Source organism: Anser cygnoides, chromosome 8 (genome assembly GCF_040182565.1).
Source record: "Anser cygnoides isolate HZ-2024a breed goose chromosome 8, Taihu_goose_T2T_genome, whole genome shotgun sequence".
Lineage (NCBI taxonomy): Eukaryota > Metazoa > Chordata > Aves > Anseriformes > Anatidae > Anser > Anser cygnoides.
Genome location: NC_089880.1, coordinates 11,698,659 through 11,717,374, shown reverse-complemented (window position 1 = coordinate 11,717,374; position 18,716 = coordinate 11,698,659). Strand labels below are relative to the sequence as shown.

Below are 18,716 nucleotides of genomic sequence, written 5' to 3'. Positions count from 1 at the left end.
TCGATATGGGGGAGCAGGGGTGTGAGCAGGGGAAAACCAAAGAAGACGATTAAAAGTCTAGCCAGAGTGGCAAAACAGAAACAAGAAAAAAAACCTCCTCAGCAGCTCTGCACCTAATCAGACCTGTGTCCCTGGCTCCCTCATCTGCAGAAGGGACTCTGAAGCATCTCCAGTAAGATGCTGAGCAGATGCTAAGGATGGACACAGCACCAGAGCAGCTGAAAGCTCGCCCACACCAGTCACTCGGCTGGTCTGACTGGCAAAAGGGTTTGAAAGGCTGCACTTTGGGACAGTTTCTTGTAAAGACCTGCTCTCGGCAGGAGTGGGAAGACAGCAAAGGGGAGAAATACCAGTCGCCACAATCCAGCCGCACCAGAACAGCACAAATACCGGTGCTTGAGGGCAGGAGGGGCTGGAGGAAGAGAGGGAGCAAGGCACCTGCAAGGTGAGCCTGCGCTGCAGAGCCACGAGACCCCAGCCAGGATCCCGGGCAGCTCCTTTAGACTCAGCGTTACATAAGCAGGCTAAAGCTGCCTCTTCCGTGACAGGTTTATCCATGCAGAAAATGGCCTTATTGCTTTTCCCTCTGAATTTCAAAGCGGTCCCAGAGCCTTTGGTGCTCCGCAGGCCCCTCTCCTCCTCGCCAGCCCCTTCCCAGGACAGCGCCGCAGCACCGCTCGTTACATAACGCCGGGACGGGGAGGACAGGGAAGGAGAGGAAACACAAAGGGAGAGGGAGATGTCACACACACGTTGCACTGCCCTGGCATTGTCTCCTCTCAAAAACATATAGATGCCGATTAACGGTTTGACACGGTGTCCAGCAGGGCACAGCCTGTTACTTGCCTCTCCAGCCTAAGGGCATCGCTTCTGCCACATTTCCCCCACGTCGAATGAGGCCGCTGTCTCCTCCTGACCACAGGAGGACAATTCAGCGACTGAGCCTGCACTTCTCAGCTGCTGCACCCACTTCTGAGCCAGAGGAAGCCCTTCGCTGAGCCCTGCTGCCAAACAGAAGCCACACACTTTCTGTGGCTGCAGAGGGAAGCACAGGATTTCTCCCCTTCCATATGCAGTCCTTGCAGAACACTTCAACACCGGCAACCGAGCCAATCTCTAGCATGCCTGTTTCCCCCTTCTCCTCCCGCCCTTCAGAGAGTTTCTATTATTGCACATTTTAATGTAATCTTAAAGCAAATTAAATGTTAATTAAATGCAAGGAGTGTCTCCCTGGCACAGCACAGGCAACTCACGGAATTTATCGAGCACAAAAACCTGGAGATTTTTAGTGGCAGGAATTGTTGCACAGCCTCAAAAAACGGACCCATGACCGGTGGGCTCAGGATGCTGCACTGCCTAAACTTCCAGCATCAGTGCAGATACACTGTGTGCAGAGTGTCGCATTCCTAGCCGAGCCTGCTGGACCTGCTGACTCAAACTGACACCGAGCCCGCTATCGGATCTTTCTGGTACCTTTCTGATACCTCCTGCCCCCAACCTTTATCCTCCCTCAGCTGTTTGTTCAAGCAAGCTCACGAATTTCTCAGCAAGAGGTGTGACACGCATTACTGCAATGCTGCTCAGATTTCTCTCTGATGCCTGAGATCAAGGGACTGCAGCAGGGAATCACAGCGTACGGGAGACAGAGATGCTGCGCCACAAGCAAGGAGCTTGTCTCTCATGGAACACCGATCTCTGGGTCATGGCTTCCAAGACAGGACACAGGAGAAAGAGAGGGAAAATCTGGGTCTGCGGGAGGTGGAGAGGCAAGGGAAAGAGGGAAGAGGGGATGGTACAGCGAGCCGAAAGGCTTACTGGACGAGGTAGACAGCGACAGGATGGGCAGGGGTGAGGAATGCAGCGTGTCTTTTCAGTTACCTCCGTGGGATCAGTAAGGCAGCCATTCAGGCATCCAGTTATAGTTAACCCCTTAACTGGCTGGCTTGGAGAGCAGTCAGGGCTGTTTGCAGGAGATAGGAGTGCGGGAAGGAGGGATTTACTGTTTCATGTCCTGGCACTTAAAAATATACCAAAGAATCCTCTGCAAAAAAAGGAGGGCCAGGTGTTCTCAACCCATTTGATCCTTGCTTCCTAGCGTGGAAGGTTGATTTTTCAATGGAAGACGTTCAGAGTTGAGAGATGATCACAGAGAAGAGACAGCATTTCCTTCTAAAACCAGGACAGCAGGTTAAGTCCAGCTTCAGGTCTAAAGTGACTTGAGTTTGGTGTCACAGCTCACCACGGAGCAGCAGGACTCGGCATTATCGCGCTCATCATTCAACACCTCTGAAGGTCTCTCCTCAACAGGCAGAGCTTCCGGACTGACCTCGCTAAGAAGACCAAACTACCTCTTGTCCCTGTCCCTCCAGGTCATGGCTGATGTTACCGGCCATCACGGAAAAGCTGGCACTGCAAATAAAATAAGAGGAGGACTTCACGCGTCTGCGGATGCTGGTCCTTGCACCATCACAGGCTCAAGCACTCACACAAAAATAACTGAAAGAAAACATCTCCTCTTCCAGGCGGTGGCAGCCTGCGGGAAGTCACAAGGGGGGTGCACGGTCTGCAACGGGGAGGGAGGGAAGGATGAGCGGACAGAGGGGGGTGGCAGGGTCCCTGGGAGCCTTGGCACACAGCCCACCGGTTAAACAAATCTCGCATCAGAGAGTGAAGGCGAGGTCCACACCTGCCAGGAAACCGATGGGACAGAGAGCAGGACCAAGCTGCCTGTATAGTGAGCAAAGTGCAAAGGTTTCCTGTTTGCCAGGACAAGGCCGAGCTCCAGATAACCTCCGTGTCCTCTTGCCCAGAGGGAACGACTGAGGAAGTGGCAAAGGAGCTGATGAGAGCAGAGGCTGTGTGCAAAGGAGCCAGGACCCCGTTCCACTTGGGCCTGAGGAGATCCCAAAGCTTGGGCTGCCCAACACAACATCCCCTTTAAAACCTGATTACATTAAAAATGCACAAAGCCTCTCCCCAACTAAATTAATGGAACCGGGATTGCACTACGTGCCAGTGAGCGCATTTTCTTAATCCCTGCCCTGACCGGCTGCTTCGATGCGCTTTAACTGAAATCAATCCTTGGTAATTCCTTAAGCCCCTTTAAATTTCCTCGTTAACAGTCTCACCCACATGCGGGGCCACAGCACAGGATCTCCTGGAGTCCCTCAGCCCCTCTTCCCCACCATCACTCCGAAGTGACAGCTGGAAGCCGAGCTGGGTGCCCGCTGGGTGCCCTCTCCCTCCCTTGCCGTCTCCTCGAGCAGCATGCTTTTTGGGGTCCTGTTACGAAACAGCTTTCTGCTCGCCCCCGCTCCCACCCGCTCCCCAGCCCACACAACGCAACCTGCACAGCTGAGCAGCACCGAACTTCCCTGTGCTCCCAAAGTCTGCCTGACTTCAGGGATGCCGAGACCTACATTCCCCACAAAGACAACCGCACGGCTAGGCTGACATGCCCACGGGTATTTCCTTTGATTGCAAATAAAGCCAGTCAATTATGGCTTTATAAACATAATCTGTAGCATGTGGTAAAGGCATCCCAGTGGGGGTCCGTGGTGCCGGGTTTTTCTGCCCCACACTCCATCACTTGCCCTACCTCCCCCTCCTACGAAAGGACCCTGGGTCAAGGAGAATTGCCACTCTCATCATGGACGCGCTTTGGGGTTTCTCCTTAGGAGACAAAGGAAGGGGGTGCAACTACGACAATCAAATTATCAAACCCCCCCAGGAGATCACCTGAGCAAAGCAGCCATCCCAATGGAAAAAATCAGCAGCACAAAAAAGAAACAAAACCACAACAACAACCCCCAAGGGGCTTCGAGAGATTAACTCCGTCCATTCACATGCAGAGAAAGGCAGATAAACCCGAACACCGAGGCACTGCAGCCAGACAGACACAGGGAAAAGATACTCACTGCCGTTGACCTGTCCTCTCTGCCGGTGGGTCTTTGCCAACGCTGTGGTCACAGAGGCTCTGGGGAGAGAACAGAGCAGTCTCTTCAGAGACAGCCCCCAGCACGGGGTGAAAGTCACACTCCGACACACCTCCCCTCCCCAGCTCTCCCCGGGCGGCAGCAGCAGCAGCAGCAGCAGGGCTGGGAGCACAGCTCCGTGTCACATCCAGCGAGGGCTAAAAAAGCAGCCTCACCCGGCAGGCTGGGGCTCGGCTCTGCTGCGGAGCCTGCTCGCGTGGCTGGCTGGCGGCACCGCCGAGGAGCCCACCTGATCGGCACGTTTCGCCGCATCCCTCCTCGCCCGCCGCCCCGCTAACCTGGCCGCGGATCTCGCCGGCCCCTCGAGATGGGCGACAGCAAGGCACGGGTGGCGGGTGCCAAGCGTTGGCTGGGAGCATCTGGGGGCGGGCGGGGGGATGCCTGCCAACGCTCTCGCCGTTGTCACCCTCGGTACGTTGGAAGAAAGCAGCCGCCTGCGTCGGGTTTAATCAGCTCCTCTGAGGTTTAGGGGAGGTTACTGCCCTCGGATCGCCGATCGTCAGGAGTTACCACAGACAGAAGGGACTGGGGAGTTTAATTAAAGAGCCCCGGTGTCAGCAGGGTCAAACGAAATCGTTAATGGGCGAGGGAGAGCCGTATTGCAGGGCATGGGAACAAGAAACCCACCTGGCTCGTCAGGGATGCGACTGACCCCTCGTCTCCCCTGATGTGCGCAGCCCCACGGGCTCCCTGCCGTGGTTTGGACCTCCCGTGGTTTGCTCGCCCCACAGCACAAGCTCCCATTCCCTCCCCTCTCCTGCACCCCCACCTCAACCAGCAGAGGATGTATATGGGGTTCTCAGCGCACCCCAGTGGGACTTCCGCGGGAACCTAGCCCCCAGCACACATGGGGCAGCAGCACGACCCCAGATCCAGGCTTGGCTCAGCCACCAGAACCCCAACACAGGTGCCGTGCAGGCTGTGCAAGCACTCAGGTGCACCCCAGGCTCACCAAGGGCACAAGCCACAGCTCGTTTTGATCCTGCTGGAGTTGGCCACTGCCTGGGACAGGAGCATTAGGGGAAAAAAAAGTGTCTGCAGTTACACCACCCACTATTTTTCTCATTACTCTCCTGTCTTTTTCCTAGAAACCCGTAGTCACCCACCTCTCCTCTGCTAAAGCGGTGCTGGGCCTGACGTCCTTGTGCTACTAACAGGGAACGTGTCTTGAGATAGCACATTATCACCAGCAACATCCCTGGGGAACGAGTCCTGCAGAACTTACCAGGAGAACACGGGGATTAGTGGTGCTGCAGGAGTGATCCCAGCTCTCTGACCCGGATCTCCTCCTTCACAACTCAACCTGGCAAGGAAATAATTGCCTTGCTCTCACCCTCCCATCGCAAAGCCCAGGTCATCCTGACTTGGGTCAATCACATCTCTGGTTACGAGGAGACGAGCATTTAAAAATAAAAAAAATAAAAATGCAGCGGCTGATACAACCTCCTCTCAGCCGAGGTCAAAGGTTGAGGTCCATCCTATGCCTCTGGTACAACAGGCTGGTTTGTTCAAGTTAAATAACAATCAGCTTCAGCCCTTGCCCCAAACCCAAGCCAAATTTAATACAACATCACCAAGGGTTCAACTCCGAGCACGTCATTTCTGTTTTAATGCCCTTCCGCACTCCCAGGTTCTCTCCGGGCAACTGCAGGATGTCACAAGTGACACGGGCTGCAGCACCTCCAGGACATTGGTGGGGTGGAAGAGGCCAAGAAACGAGGGCTCCTGCTTGTTGTCCTCCTATGCCAGTTTTACACGTTGCTGTCTCACAGCCACCACCAGTATGGGCAGGGACCCCAGCCCCGATTTCTCCAGGCTGTCAGCACCCCCTTTTCGTGAGCTCAGTGAGGTCCTGGAGCAACCCACAAACAGCTCTGCAAAACACCATTTTTCTTTTACTTTCCTAGGCTGGGATGGAGTTAATAGAGAACAAAGTGAGTGAGTTGTGTTGACACAGGCACTATGGGAAATGTAATTAAATTGCAGATAAAGAGAACTGTATTTTACAGGGTAATATTTTAGAAAGCTTCTGTGAGATAGAAAAGGTTTATAGCAAATTCCTTCTAAAATGGCCCTCATATTTCTGACTACTCTGTACCTTCTATTTAAAACCTTTTAATAAAATAACTCATTTTGATATTAGGTTTGAATCCCATCCAAAATTTTAACTCTCTAAAAAATACCTTAAAGCAATTTCCTCGTGACCTGCTAACAGCAGACACAAACGCATGCGGCACTGGAACTGTTGCCTGTCACTGGACAGGGTGGAAGGGAATTTGCCAGCCTGTTCCCTGGACAATAACATCACCTCCAGGGTCCTTCTCACCCTATTATTTTTAACTGCCTCCCTTCCTATTACGCGTGTTTTGTCCGTGCCCCTACTGATTATCATTTGAGCAGTTTTTACCCCAAAACTTCTTCCTGACCAAACATCTCTGCTGGTTTCACTCGGTCCCAGCTTCTGCCACCCAACTGCTAGAGGTGCATAGCCTGAAGACATCCGTTCCTTCCAGTACGGCTGCCCAAACATCTGAGATACCCAGCCAGCCCAGCTGGCAGCTGTGTGGTTTCTGCCCCCCCCAGGGAGGAGAACACTCCCCAGGGCTGGCAGCTGACCTCCCTTCTCCCTTTGGGGCTACGACATCAGAGAGCAGCTATGCTGACTACCTCATTTGCTTGGCTGACATCTCCGATGGGCTTGCCTTGAATAAACTCCTTTACCTTGACATTTCAGCAGACTACTCTCTGTCTTCTCTCTCTTGCTCTGTTTCCTCGGGGGGCTGCGTGCCTCTCTGGGATTCCATTATTTTATGCTTAACTAGCTGTCATGCTGGGCCTGTCGCTTCCACTCCTCACTTCTGACTTCAAGGCCTTGTCATCTTTACAGCGATCCACGCCACAAGGCATTGAACTTCTTTGGGACTGTGTTTGCTCTTACTTTGTGACCTTCCCTGGTCCTGTGCCAGCATCTCTCTTTCCTCACGCTGTAAGGCAAGGAGCTTGTTTTAGGGTGTGCTCCATGGCTTGCGAGTCCAAGTGGTTTTAGCCTGGCATCAAGAATGTTTTTCTTCAGACAGCTGTGACATATAATAGCTACATCCCCACAGCTGAGTTCATTTTTTGGTTGGTTAAGTAAGATTCTGTTGCTTCTGTGACCTCTCTGGAAAGAGCTCTGTGATGAAGGATCTGTGACTGACCAAGTGCGTGGGGCTAGCCACTTCCCTGCAGCAGTCACTGCCTCAGGAATGCAGGTGATCTGCATGCTGCAGAGCCTGCCTTTGGCTCAACCATAAGCCTCAGCCCTGGTGGACTTCTGCTGCAACCCAATGGAGCTTTGGTTTGGTTTTGCCTTTTTTTTGTGTGTGTGGTTGGTTGTTTTGCTGGAGGACTGGAACGAACTACTGCTCTTGCCATGGAGTTAAAATCCTGCAAAACCACTTGTGACACGAAGCATCATTTGGTCTCCTCTGACACCCACAAATTCCAAATTTATTCAAAAGCCAGGCTGGTACCTACGTGGGCCCAAGCCCAAGGTAATTCGAATTAGTAATTAATTTGCCTCCAGAGCGTGCTGTTTCCACCACTGTTTACAATGAAAGCTGTTAACATTAAAAGTAGTTAGTAACTGACAGCTAACACACAATGCTCTGCTCACCGTCAGGCTGCCTGCCTGTTTTAGGATCCAGGGTAAAACACACTTGGTGCAGTACAAGGTAATTGGCTGGGCAGAAGAGAATTACAACTGATCTCAACAGCTTCCTAAACTGCAAAACAAATCACAGACTATCTTACTTATTAGAAGAATCACAAGAGCAGCTTCCCCTTCCAAAAAGAAGCTCCCGCAGCATCAGGAAACACACAAAGAGAAAAATTTTAAGGGGTTATTTTTTCTGTTCACCTTAAGCCTCAAATCATTCTCCACGTCAGCCGTAGCAGGCAGGAAATTCTGAAAGGTCAAACAAGGAGACCTTGAGTTTCAGGGGCAGGTTTCAGGCAGCTGATATCCTGGATAGGAGGGGGTACTGACAAAAGAAGCCACTTCTCATGCAGTAACGAGGCAGGGCAGGAGATAGGAGACACCCACTGAGTTGAATTCCCCTTGAAAATAAAAGGCTGTTTAAAAATAAAAACGAGTTACATAAAGCGCGCTCCGTTGTTCTGTCTCTGGCTTAGCTCGAGAGAATGGCAGCTATTTCAATTCTCCCCCGTGTCAATGATAAAAGTTGGACATGTGTGCAGCACTCGGGTGTTGTGATGGCTGCAGCAGAGCAGATGCCTCCCGTGTGAGATGGCTCCAGGTCCCGGCCGGCATCCTCCGACTCCCTCCTCGATTCCTCCAGGCAGGTAGGATGCAAAACCAACAGCTAAGTAGTGTGGGAAGCTCCAGGCTGAGAGGGGCACTGTGCAAGACAGAAATCAAAGAATTTCCCCTTTAATGCACTTTATTACAACTCCATAATTGTTCTCCGAGGAGACACGCTCCTGTGCCCAGGAGCAGTTACACGTTAAGAAACGCGTTGGTGCCTCGGCGTGCGGTTTGGAGAGGATCCTGCTAAGCGTGGAGCAGGGAGGCAGAAAGGATTGGACTTGACAGAGCTGCTCTGTGCAGCCTTGGAGTCCTCCCAGCTTTCAGCGTCGCTGCTGCTGTCAATATGGCAGTGTCTGTAACGCAGTCGGTGTGTACGGCTGGGGATCTGAGACAGATCCACCCCGACAGACAGAACTCCGCAACGATCCCCTGCTGCAGATGCTCCATCCCTGGTAGGTTTTGGCTGAGGGCTGATACTTGAACACAGGCCAGGGAGCGAGTCCTACTGACAGACGGGGTTCATTTTCTGCTGAGAGATCACTCAAGGTGCTTGCAAGCAGCCTGCATTTTGCGAGCTGAACGCTCTGCCAAACTAGTCGTTTACTGAATGGTAGAAATCATCTCTGAGATCTGCGGGCTGCAGTCACAAATCCATTTATGATGGACAAGGTCTGTGATTCTTTGCTCTTATCACTGCTGTTTCAAAGCCTCGGGCTTACGGGGCATCCAGGTCCCAGAGCAAGGATTTACTGGGGTTATCAGCCACTACACAGAGAGGCAACGTGGCACTGGGAGGTCACTGCAGCAAAACACCTGAGCACGTGCTCAAATTGAAACATGTGGGCAGCTGAATGAATACTTGCATGATGAAATACAAACAGAGTAAACTGCCCGGGTGAGCTGGGATTCCTCTCTCATCTCTGGAGGCTGCTGCTCCAGCCTTAATTAAAACATAAATGAAGCGAGTTAGATGGGCTCATCCTCTGCTCCAGCAGATGGTGGTTCTTTCATAAGAATGTCTGCTGCATCCAGCACAAATCTCTCCTCGGGAAGCTGGCTGGCAATCATCGCTTGTGTCCTGACAGCCTAGATAGAGATGCACGCCGCAGCGCTGCCAGTGCCTGCGCTGGTCAGGCCCTAAGGACTGGGCAACGTCTCCAGAGCTGCGTGGAAGGACTGCAGGGCAAAAGGCCAGACTTGTGCTGCCAGAGCAGACAGTGCTGGATTTCTGCTTCCGAGGAGCTTTGGGCTGCAGGAACACGTAAGCCTCGGAGCAGGGTGGCACAACAGGACAGCACGGACAAGCAGAGCACAGCCCCGTACGGTCAGAGCCGAAGTACCGCCCTGACAACGTGCAGGGTCCCCAGATGGAAGAATGCAACTAGTGATGCCCAGGACTCGGTGCAGCGATAATCAGGCACAGAGAGAAGATGCCAGCACGATGGGGCCTGTGTGTTTCTTAGCTGCACTGAACGACCAGCTCATTCCCAGAGAAGAGAGGGCCCTTGCCGCTGCAGTGACCTCCACGAGTTACAGCAGTCCCGCAGTCAGGGCTGCAGGAAAATGAGCCCACTTACATTAACCCCAATTCTTCCCCCACCTGCAAACACTCCTGCCATCTGCAAGTTTTTGCTCCAGCCGTTGCTCAGCGCAGTTCTCTCCCCTCCAACACATTTTCCTTTCGCTCCAATTAGTCTTATTTTTAACTAGCTCAGCCCCAGTGTTCAGCCCTGGTGTCAGTCACAATGTCACGGATACCCTGTGTGCAAACATTCAGAGGAAAAACAACCCACCATTTTAAAACACCAACAACAGCAAAGGAAAAAATTCAAACCATCTTGCGGCTACAGGCACTGGCACAGACTAACATTTTCTCCCAGCATCAAAGGCCCACCGCTAATCCAATTGAAACGGAGCTCACCCCCAGAACCAGCCCTGCTCCTCGTATCAGCCCAGCCAGGGGTGGGCTGGGGGTTAACGTAAGAAGTGCAACGCTCTCTTTCCCTGCCTGCATCCCTTTGACCATTCACAGGATGCCACTGGAAGATTAACACACCAGGAGAAGCGCTGCCCTGACATTAACAGGGGTGACATCTGAGCAGCATCCTTCCCTTCCCGCTTTGCCTGTGAAGCCATCCATCCCCACAGAAAACTGGCGCAAGTAAACAAGTAAAATCCCCCCTCCCAGAGCCTCAAATCCATGCAGAGAGCCACCAGGCCCTGCATCACCCCCCGAGGGAGCTGTGCTAAGGTACTCCTAGCTCTTACCTGTCCTGCAGCTGGCAGCAGGGTGGTGGCTACGTGGCTTTTGGTGCTTGAGGGACACGGCTGGTTGGGGCCCCGAGGAAGAACAGCGCCTGCAGGCTGCCACTGCATCGGGGAGGGTGAGGGAGCCAGCCTGGCCACGGCTATCTCTGGAGGAGCAGCAGCACTCTGCCACTTTCCTGGCTCCCTAGCCCTGCATCTCGTGAAAAGAACAAGAGCCGGGGTTGTGGGTTATGAAAGAGAGGGAAGGGGGAGAAGGGAGAGCTCTCTCACAGACGCACACGGCCGAGCAGCCAGAGGCTTGCATAGGATGGCACTGCCTGACTTGCTCTCATTATTGCCGCAGGCTGGCTGCTGCCCATGGAGAGCTCGCCAGCATCCGCTGCTGGCTGGGGGCATGGTAGAGGGAAGGGACAGGGTAGAGATTAGGTCCTCACGGACCAGCAGAGCAAGAAAAACTACCGGCTTGGTACTGGGGCCTTTGTTGTCTTTGTTTGCTTTTACCTGGGAGGGAAAGGGTCCTACTTGAGAGAAGGAAATGATAGTGATGATAGAGAGTTCAGTTTTATCTTGACTACTCCTTTCCTCCCTTAGAAATCAAAAATCTTCAGCCCCAGTCCTCCTCAACGCAGTTGAAGGATGCAGGAGGACTGATCTGACCCAAAACTGATACAGACAGCATTGCATCAAGACAGCCAGGAAGTGGGCTGCACGTACCCAAGGCACCTACATTTAAATCTTAGCCTCTGCCTACCATTCCCGTTACCTGGATCATGCTAATACAGGTCCAGAGGCATGGCAGGGGTACTGGAGGCTGTGCAGAGCTGCCTGCAGTCCCTGACACTGTGCTGATCTGCTTCAGTGACAATCCCAAAAAGACAGGAATTCACAGATCTAGCCCTAATCATCCCTGAAGAGGATTCCACATATTTAATAGCACGCTTTTCAAAAGCATCATGTGCTCAGAAGTGCAGGCCAGCTTGCAGGGAAGAAAAAGCTTTGCGCCTAATGCCTCTGTCAGCTTTTGAAAAATCCCACATCTCCTCCCTTCTTCTGTCCTAGTGCCTTACCATTCTGAGGTTTTACTTGGGGTGCTCAGTTTGGCCAGAATTAAACTAAAAGAGAGGCCAGATGGTTAAGGTATTATGGCCTCCCCTGAAAACTCCCAGTCACCTGTTTATCACAGCTCCTTACTGTAAGGTTGTCGGAAAAGACACGGAGATCTAGCCACACGGCTGACTGCTAATAAAATCAATAGGTGTGATGCATTGAATTATGAGCACAGAAAGTCTCCAATACCCTCCGCAGCAGTTAACCTGAGAGCATACCGTGCTGCCAGGTCCGTCTCTAAGTGACTATATATATGTATTCTGCAGTACACCTTTAAGACTCACCTGAGATCACACACGTCTACAGCAGAGCAGGACAGGACCAGGCCCTACTAAGCAAAATCCAGCACCCAGACAATGTGTGTTGGGCTGGCCTCAGGACTCTGGTGTCCAGCTCCAGGAAACGGCTCCCTCGCGGGGTTGTGCTGCCAGGTGTCAGAATATATTTCAAGTCACAGCACGCCACCAACCCTGGAACAGAAAAGGTCTCACTGAGGATCCACACCTGTGGAGGGCCTCTTCTGCCTATAGCAGCAGATGCACTGGCCCAGGGGCGATCATTTTAGGACCCACAACCATGTCTCCTTACTTCCCCTGCAACGGAATTAAGAAGCTGAGATCTGACACTATGCCTAAACCCTGACCACTGCCCCACCACAGACAGACCCCAGCAGCAGCAGGGCTGGATCCCTTTAGGCTGGCTGAAGAAGGGAGTAATATCACTGGAGAACAGATTCCTGCGTACCCCCTACAGTCCTGCACATCTATAGTACTTCAGTAATAAATCCAACCAGAGTCTCAGCAGACGTAAATCAGTTTTCTTACACCCCAGGGCTGGGAGATTTCTTAGTGACATCCATTCTCTACAGGGCTGTTTTTTTCTACAGATACTGTAGCACAATCTCCCAGTGCATTTTTAGTAGGGGGGAAAAAGCCAGCTTTGTGTAGGGGAAAAAAAAAAAAAAAGACAACCACATCTGTATTTTCTGGGTAGTGAGCAACCATCTGCTCTGTGCTCCAAAGCATGCAGCCAACCTTCCAGTCTCCAGGACATGCAGGAAGCCTCACAGCCTGCCAGGAAGGCAGACCCTCCGGCATCCTCGCAGCCACACAGCTGGGGTCTGACTTTCCCCGGGGGAAAGGACAAGGCACCTCGGATGGTGTTTGCAATGAGATGTCCAGGACTTCACAGGGCTGTGCCACTCGCAGGGGGACACTCGGCACCATCGTTCATCACCACCGTGAAGGCGTTGTACGGGCAGGGACCGCTTCTCCCAGTTGAGCCAGGACTCCAGCTGCATGTGAAAAATCAGATGGCTTGTTTTGTATGCATGTGAAAGCCTAAACTTAGCAGGCAAGATGTTAATTCGCAGGGAAAATAGGCCATATTTATGTAACTGTGAAAAGCTGCAGTGAAGGTTACAGATCCAATGAGAGAGGAGCATATGTACAGCACTAACGACAAACACCGCTACTCACCCTGCTTTGTCAAGAGCTCCAGCAACTGCATATTCATCACCCTACACCCCAGAGAACCAGCTCTGAGGCCTTGCAGGCTAAGAATAGAAGTCTCATTGTGTTTTCTCCTCCGTGGCCCAGGTTTTGTCCAGGATTAGAGGCACCGGGGTGTGGAAGCCCGGCTGAACAAGCACTGCAAACGGCAGCGTCCGTGTATGCCTGCGCGCAGTGCAGAGCTCGCAGCTCAGCAGGGGTGGGTAATGCTGAATAAAGGGTGAATTCATTCACAGCCATGCAGGATGGCATTAGTGCCGGGCCTCTGCTCACAGAGACATCCCCTGTGGTGGATGGGGCACTCACAAAACACGAGTCCCTTGTGCATAAACAAAACCCAGGCATCTTTCGAAGCAGGCGGCTGGAGAAATGCCATTACTGACATTAGCAGCTCCTGGATGTAAAATCTGATGGCTTGGATCCACCGCAGAAATCCCGGTTCCTGCAGGGGCCAGACAGCTTCACTGATAGTCCACCTACCCACAACAGTTCTCTCCCCTTATACACACACACACTGCCATACTTGAATTGTGTCATGGAATGACATGGAAATATTAACAGAGCTAGTCATTCAGGTGTCTTTCAGATGTCCCACACACCGAAAGGTCTTTTAGCTCCAGATATTGCTACAGGGTAGTGCTGGCATCGGTGGGAAACTGCATAATAGTGCTATTTCTATGGCTTTGAGTTTGTGACCCTGGGACTCTGGTAAAGCCAGAGTGACTAACAGACCTTGAAAATGGAAGGAAATGTAAATTTGCTCTCATAGGGAAACCAAGACAAAAAGCATTGAATTTTAACTGCTTGTGTAGCCACTTGTCCCTGATCTTGGGGCCGTGTTCCTGGACACCTACCTGAAAGTAGCAGGGAATTATTTCCAGAGAGGTTGGCGAGCCAGGGTTTTCACTGTCTTTAAGCAGAGTCCAAGCCAGGGGCAGTACTGAACAAAGGCATCAACAACAAAGGCATCAGACCCTCTGGAGAAGGTCTTTCTAGCTAGAACATCACATAACAGAGAGCTCTTTTGGGAAAGGACTCTCAAAATAACCTCTGTCTCTTCTAATGTAAATGCTCCTGGGAGCAATACTCTTTGTAAAGAGTTTCTGGAGAAAGTCTTAAAAAAAACCAACCCTCCCATTAATTCTGTATTTACCCTTGCTGCAGTGTTAACACACAGAGCCCAGAGGAGAGCCATCATCTTCCAGTACTCTTTCCTAATCACAGCTGAGAAGGATATAACAATGTTCCTGCTGCTCTCTCATTTCCTCTGGCTGTAGCTCATTGCTCGTTCAAACTAACCCACTGCGAGCAGCAACTCTGCAAAATGCATTTTGGAGTCATCATCTGGCTTTGCGGTGCACAACAACAGGGGACTTGCCATCTGTTGCTGTTTGTTTAGCCCTTTTGTTAGTGAGCTAACATCTGGGAAAACTGCTGAGCCCCTGTTTAAGAAGCGGTGTGCTTGCAGAGGAGACGTGCATGCCTTTGCCCTCTGTGAAAGATGGTGCGATCTGGGTACCATTTGTTTCTTGGGCCTCTTGTTCTTTGCCAAGTCATCCCCCTTCGGTGCCCAGAGTGTTGCGTTTAGATGTTCTCATGACACTGGCTAAGATCAATCAGCACAGTCCAGCCATTTGACCCTGAGAACTGGCTTGCGTGCCTGGAAAGCCACATGCTAGCTCCAACTAAGCACCTGCAGATTAATTCCTCTTTCAGATGTCTAGCACTGCAGCCCAGCAAAACCCAGAACCACACTGTGAGGCAACAAAGTCCCTTTTAAGCAGCCAGGAGTTTGGAAGATCTGTCTCCTGTGGGACTAGGAAGGCAGGCAATGCGGCCTCAGACCCAACACCAGCAGTGGGATGGGGCTGGATCTGGTGCTTGAGGTTGGCTCTTACCTATTCCCTCCCCTGCCACCTAACCCATCACTCACATCAACACTGCTAGCTGTTTAGTCTTCAGAAACACTGCCTCCAGGATCGGGGATGGTGTAATCCTCTGTAGCCTTCTGCCTCTCCTTGAAGAGGTTCAACAGTGTCCAATGACCTAGCTTCAACGCAGCCCAGCTCTCTAAAATTGGGGGAGGAAATTGTTAAGCTGTGGGAAAAGCCATAAAACAGAGCTATGCAAGATAAAACAGTTACAGGACTGTTACAACAGCGAAAGTCAGTAGCTCAGTCAAGAGGAAAAACACAAACGTTGAAAATTCTATAGGAAGTAATCACGGAGGTGAAAAACAGCAATGGGATCTGCCTGTTCCACTAGGGATCTGCTGCAGGGAGCACCCAGACCAACCCTTTCCCTCCTGGCAATGCCTATGTGGCCAGCGAAGACTCTGTGGATGGCTTACGGAGAGGAGGGTGGACGCATACTAATGCTGAGTGTAGCAGATGACGTGTTAAAGCCATCAAGCTGTATTTATTAGCCAGGTTGTGCACATCCTGCCTGCAGTCTCTCTATGCATGACTAAAGATGCCCGAACAAGGTGACCCAGAGAGACTGGGCTGTATTTCAGGAATTTACACCTAGCACATCTGCCTTTGCAAAGACACTGCCCGACACTATTTGAAGCCACGCATGCAATAGCCCTCTTGGAAAACATCAACATCTGCTAAACAAGACAGCCGAGTGGCCAAATAAAAAACTAACTGCCAAAGGACAAGAGCATAACAGGTCACTCCTCATGAACCCTGCAGAGGCCAGGAATCAAGCTTTGGGAAAGCAGCACGTGACACCAGAGAGGGAACCCAATTTCCCCACAGAGCACTCTCGCATCAGCCTGCCTTCCCCGCTCTCAAGCAGGAGAAAACAGCTCTGTTTCAGTGGGAATCATTCAACACCCAAGTCATGAGGCAGCAGGCAAGCAGTTTTGCTCTTGCCAGCCCAGAAGCACAGATCGAGGAATTACAGCAGCACACACGTTCTCTTCAAGGGCACAGCTCCAGCCCCCGATTCAGGTACTGTAGCCGAAACCGCATCACGCTGAGCGGAACGAAGAGATTGCAACACGTGTTTTGCTGTCTGCATTTCTGTTTACACCCCAGCACGATATTTGCTTTTTCACAACAGGACAAGTTTTGTTGACTCATGTTTAGCTTCTGACCCAGTATAAACACCAGCAGTTTCTACTGTCAGAACAGCCGCCCCTCTGATGCTGCCTATAGAGCTGATTTTCTCCCCTCTAAGTGAAGCAACCTGCTTTTATCTTTGTTGTATGGCCTCCTAGTTTCTCCATTTGTCAAGGTTTGAACCCTAGCTGTATTCCTCTCCCAATAACCTACAGATTCTCCAGCTACCAAATCTGCACTAGCTTCACATAATCAGTACATGAAGCTCCATTCTTTATTTACCACCCAAGACTGAAAGAAACGTTTCTGGGACAATCACCTGAAATACATCATTTTAGCATCATCCAACCGTTTTGTACCCGGTTTCATTTAGAGCCAGCATTAGGTACGACTATGCCAAAAAGACCTAGCATATTGTCATGAACTGCCTCTCCCATAGCAAGAAGACCTTTTATTTTGCTTTGCTTTACTTGTCCAACACCTTCCAGACTGCTTTTGTTTCTTTTTTTTTTTCTTCTGCAAAGGATAATTAAACTGATCTGTAATTACCTTGGCCCTCTATTATTTCTAGAGACTGCATGACCTTTTTGGCACTCGGGTGCTCCTCACCTATCCAGCGTAATTTGTCAGAGAGACCATAAATGATTCTGAAATCACTTCAGCTAGCTCTTTAATAAAATTCCTGACACCCAGACAGCCTGAGACCACCCAGTTTCCCAAGAACACCCTTGAATATGTTTTTTCTCTATGCTGAGATCTCACTATTAGTTGTTACTACCAACAGTGCTAGTCTCTCACTTCCTTCTCTTGAGCTTTTTTTTTTTTTTTAACAACTACAGTGAAAAAAAATAAAACATTAAACATTTTGGCCTTCTGAACGTTTTTTCCAACAGGTCTTTCTGTTCCTGTGATTATCCCCCATGTACATTATTAATATGAGGAGGACCAAGGGAAATGCTGATCTGCTCATTTGCAGTGCTTACCGAGACTACTGAAAGGACGGGTTGTCAGCCATAACAAGTATTTTTTATATTAAGGGATCATGACAAAGCAAAAAGCATTTGTCCTGCGGGCTTAGAGATATAAACTAATCCCACTGCTACAAAGGGAGAATTGTGGTTATTCATTTATTAGAGGTTCCTGCCACCAAAGGCACACTTCCTTGGCTCGAGAAGCAAGCTCTGAGCTAGGCAGCCTTAAAGAAACCAAGCTGTAAGGCTGAAATAGAAACCCAGAAAAAAAAAAGTAAGCCTCATTTGGCCATGCAAGCCATGTAGCACAGTCCAACACACTATCTACCAAAGGAGCTGAGAAATTACAAGGAAAAAAAGAAATCACTGACAACTATTAAGATGAATCAACAGAGAGAAATAGGATTCAAAAGCATCTGCAACATCAAAGCTTTGCAACAGAAACTCTCCCTTCAGCCAGTGGCAAATAAAAGGGACCGTCTGTTGTCTGTAATGTTCTCAGTGAACATCAGAAGAATGAGCAGCAGTGTGCTATACTGGTACTGCCAAGGAAAAAATTTAAGCACACAAAACACTTACTACAATATGCATATGGATGTAAAGGGGAAGTGAACATCTCTATATAGAGATATATACACACAGTCTAGGCAGGGAAACCTTAAGGTTTCCTGAAAGCAAGAGTATTTGAGTAAGAAAATAAAGAACAGGAAATTATCTTAGAGACGCACTTCAGTAAGATCTCAGCCTTAACAATTCAATTACAATGTCGATACATCCACGGAAGCACATGGCTTTTAACAACAGTCAATGGTTAGTTAAAGACAGGCAATGCCCTGAAAGGAGATTTGGATAAACTCACGGAGATGCCAGGAAGCAATGCCTCCAGAAGTCCCTGCCTGGGGCTGCAGCAGGGAGTGTAGTGACTAAGGGAATCAGGAGTCATCCACAGACATAAGAAATTTGAGACATTAGCATAAACAATCCTGGCTCCTGGGAGGAAAAAAAGCAAACAAAAAAACCCTAGAGCAGTTCAAAAGCACGGTCAAGTGAAATGCAAATGCTGCCAAAGAGTTCATGGAAGTATTAAGCTCAGTTACAAACATTTATTATGCAGTAGCACCATGTTCACCTCCTGAATGTTTAAAGTGAGGCGTGTTAAGCAACTCACCCTCCTGATCGCCCTTGTTGTTTCTTCTTTTGTGACATCAGGGGTGAATACAGCCCTTGGCAGACTTTGGTGAGACTTCTCATCCTTGATTTTACTTATGCTCCAGGTCTACTTAATAAATAAACGAACACTATACACAGATTTTCATGTAAATCCCATTTTCTGTCTATGAACTGTTAAAATGCATACAAATTTCTGTAACTGCACATTGAGTGATGTCAGTTCTCCATAAAAAATAAAATAACACTGAAGATTATACATAAACACATATGGTGCACCTCCAACTTTTAGTTCCCGTTACCACGAAAGGCTAAGAAAA

The 18,716-nt window shown here is 50.3% G+C and overlaps 1 protein-coding gene across 18 annotated transcripts in view; it reads right to left on the bottom strand.

The window, feature by feature from the left end:
• RGS8 (regulator of G protein signaling 8) overlaps nucleotides 1–18,716 on the bottom strand; it is a 41,747-nt gene that overhangs the window by 15,653 nt on the left and 7,378 nt on the right. For 5 of the 18 annotated variants that reach the window (XR_010833127.1, XR_010833128.1, XM_067001333.1 and 2 more), the window contains exons 3-9: nucleotides 15,124–15,260; nucleotides 14,045–14,130; nucleotides 12,831–12,973; nucleotides 11,964–12,149; nucleotides 10,573–10,762; nucleotides 5,102–5,215; nucleotides 3,918–3,976 (exon numbers count right to left, since the gene is read on the bottom strand). Coding sequence is in view for 13 of the 18 variants with exons in the window: in XM_067001333.1 (XP_066857434.1) it covers nucleotides 3,918–3,976; nucleotides 5,102–5,215; nucleotides 10,573–10,680 (281 nt within the window). In the remaining 5 variants the exon portion in view is untranslated. The other 13 variants (XM_067001336.1, XM_048054231.2, XM_067001338.1 and 10 more) reach the window with 13 other exon arrangements.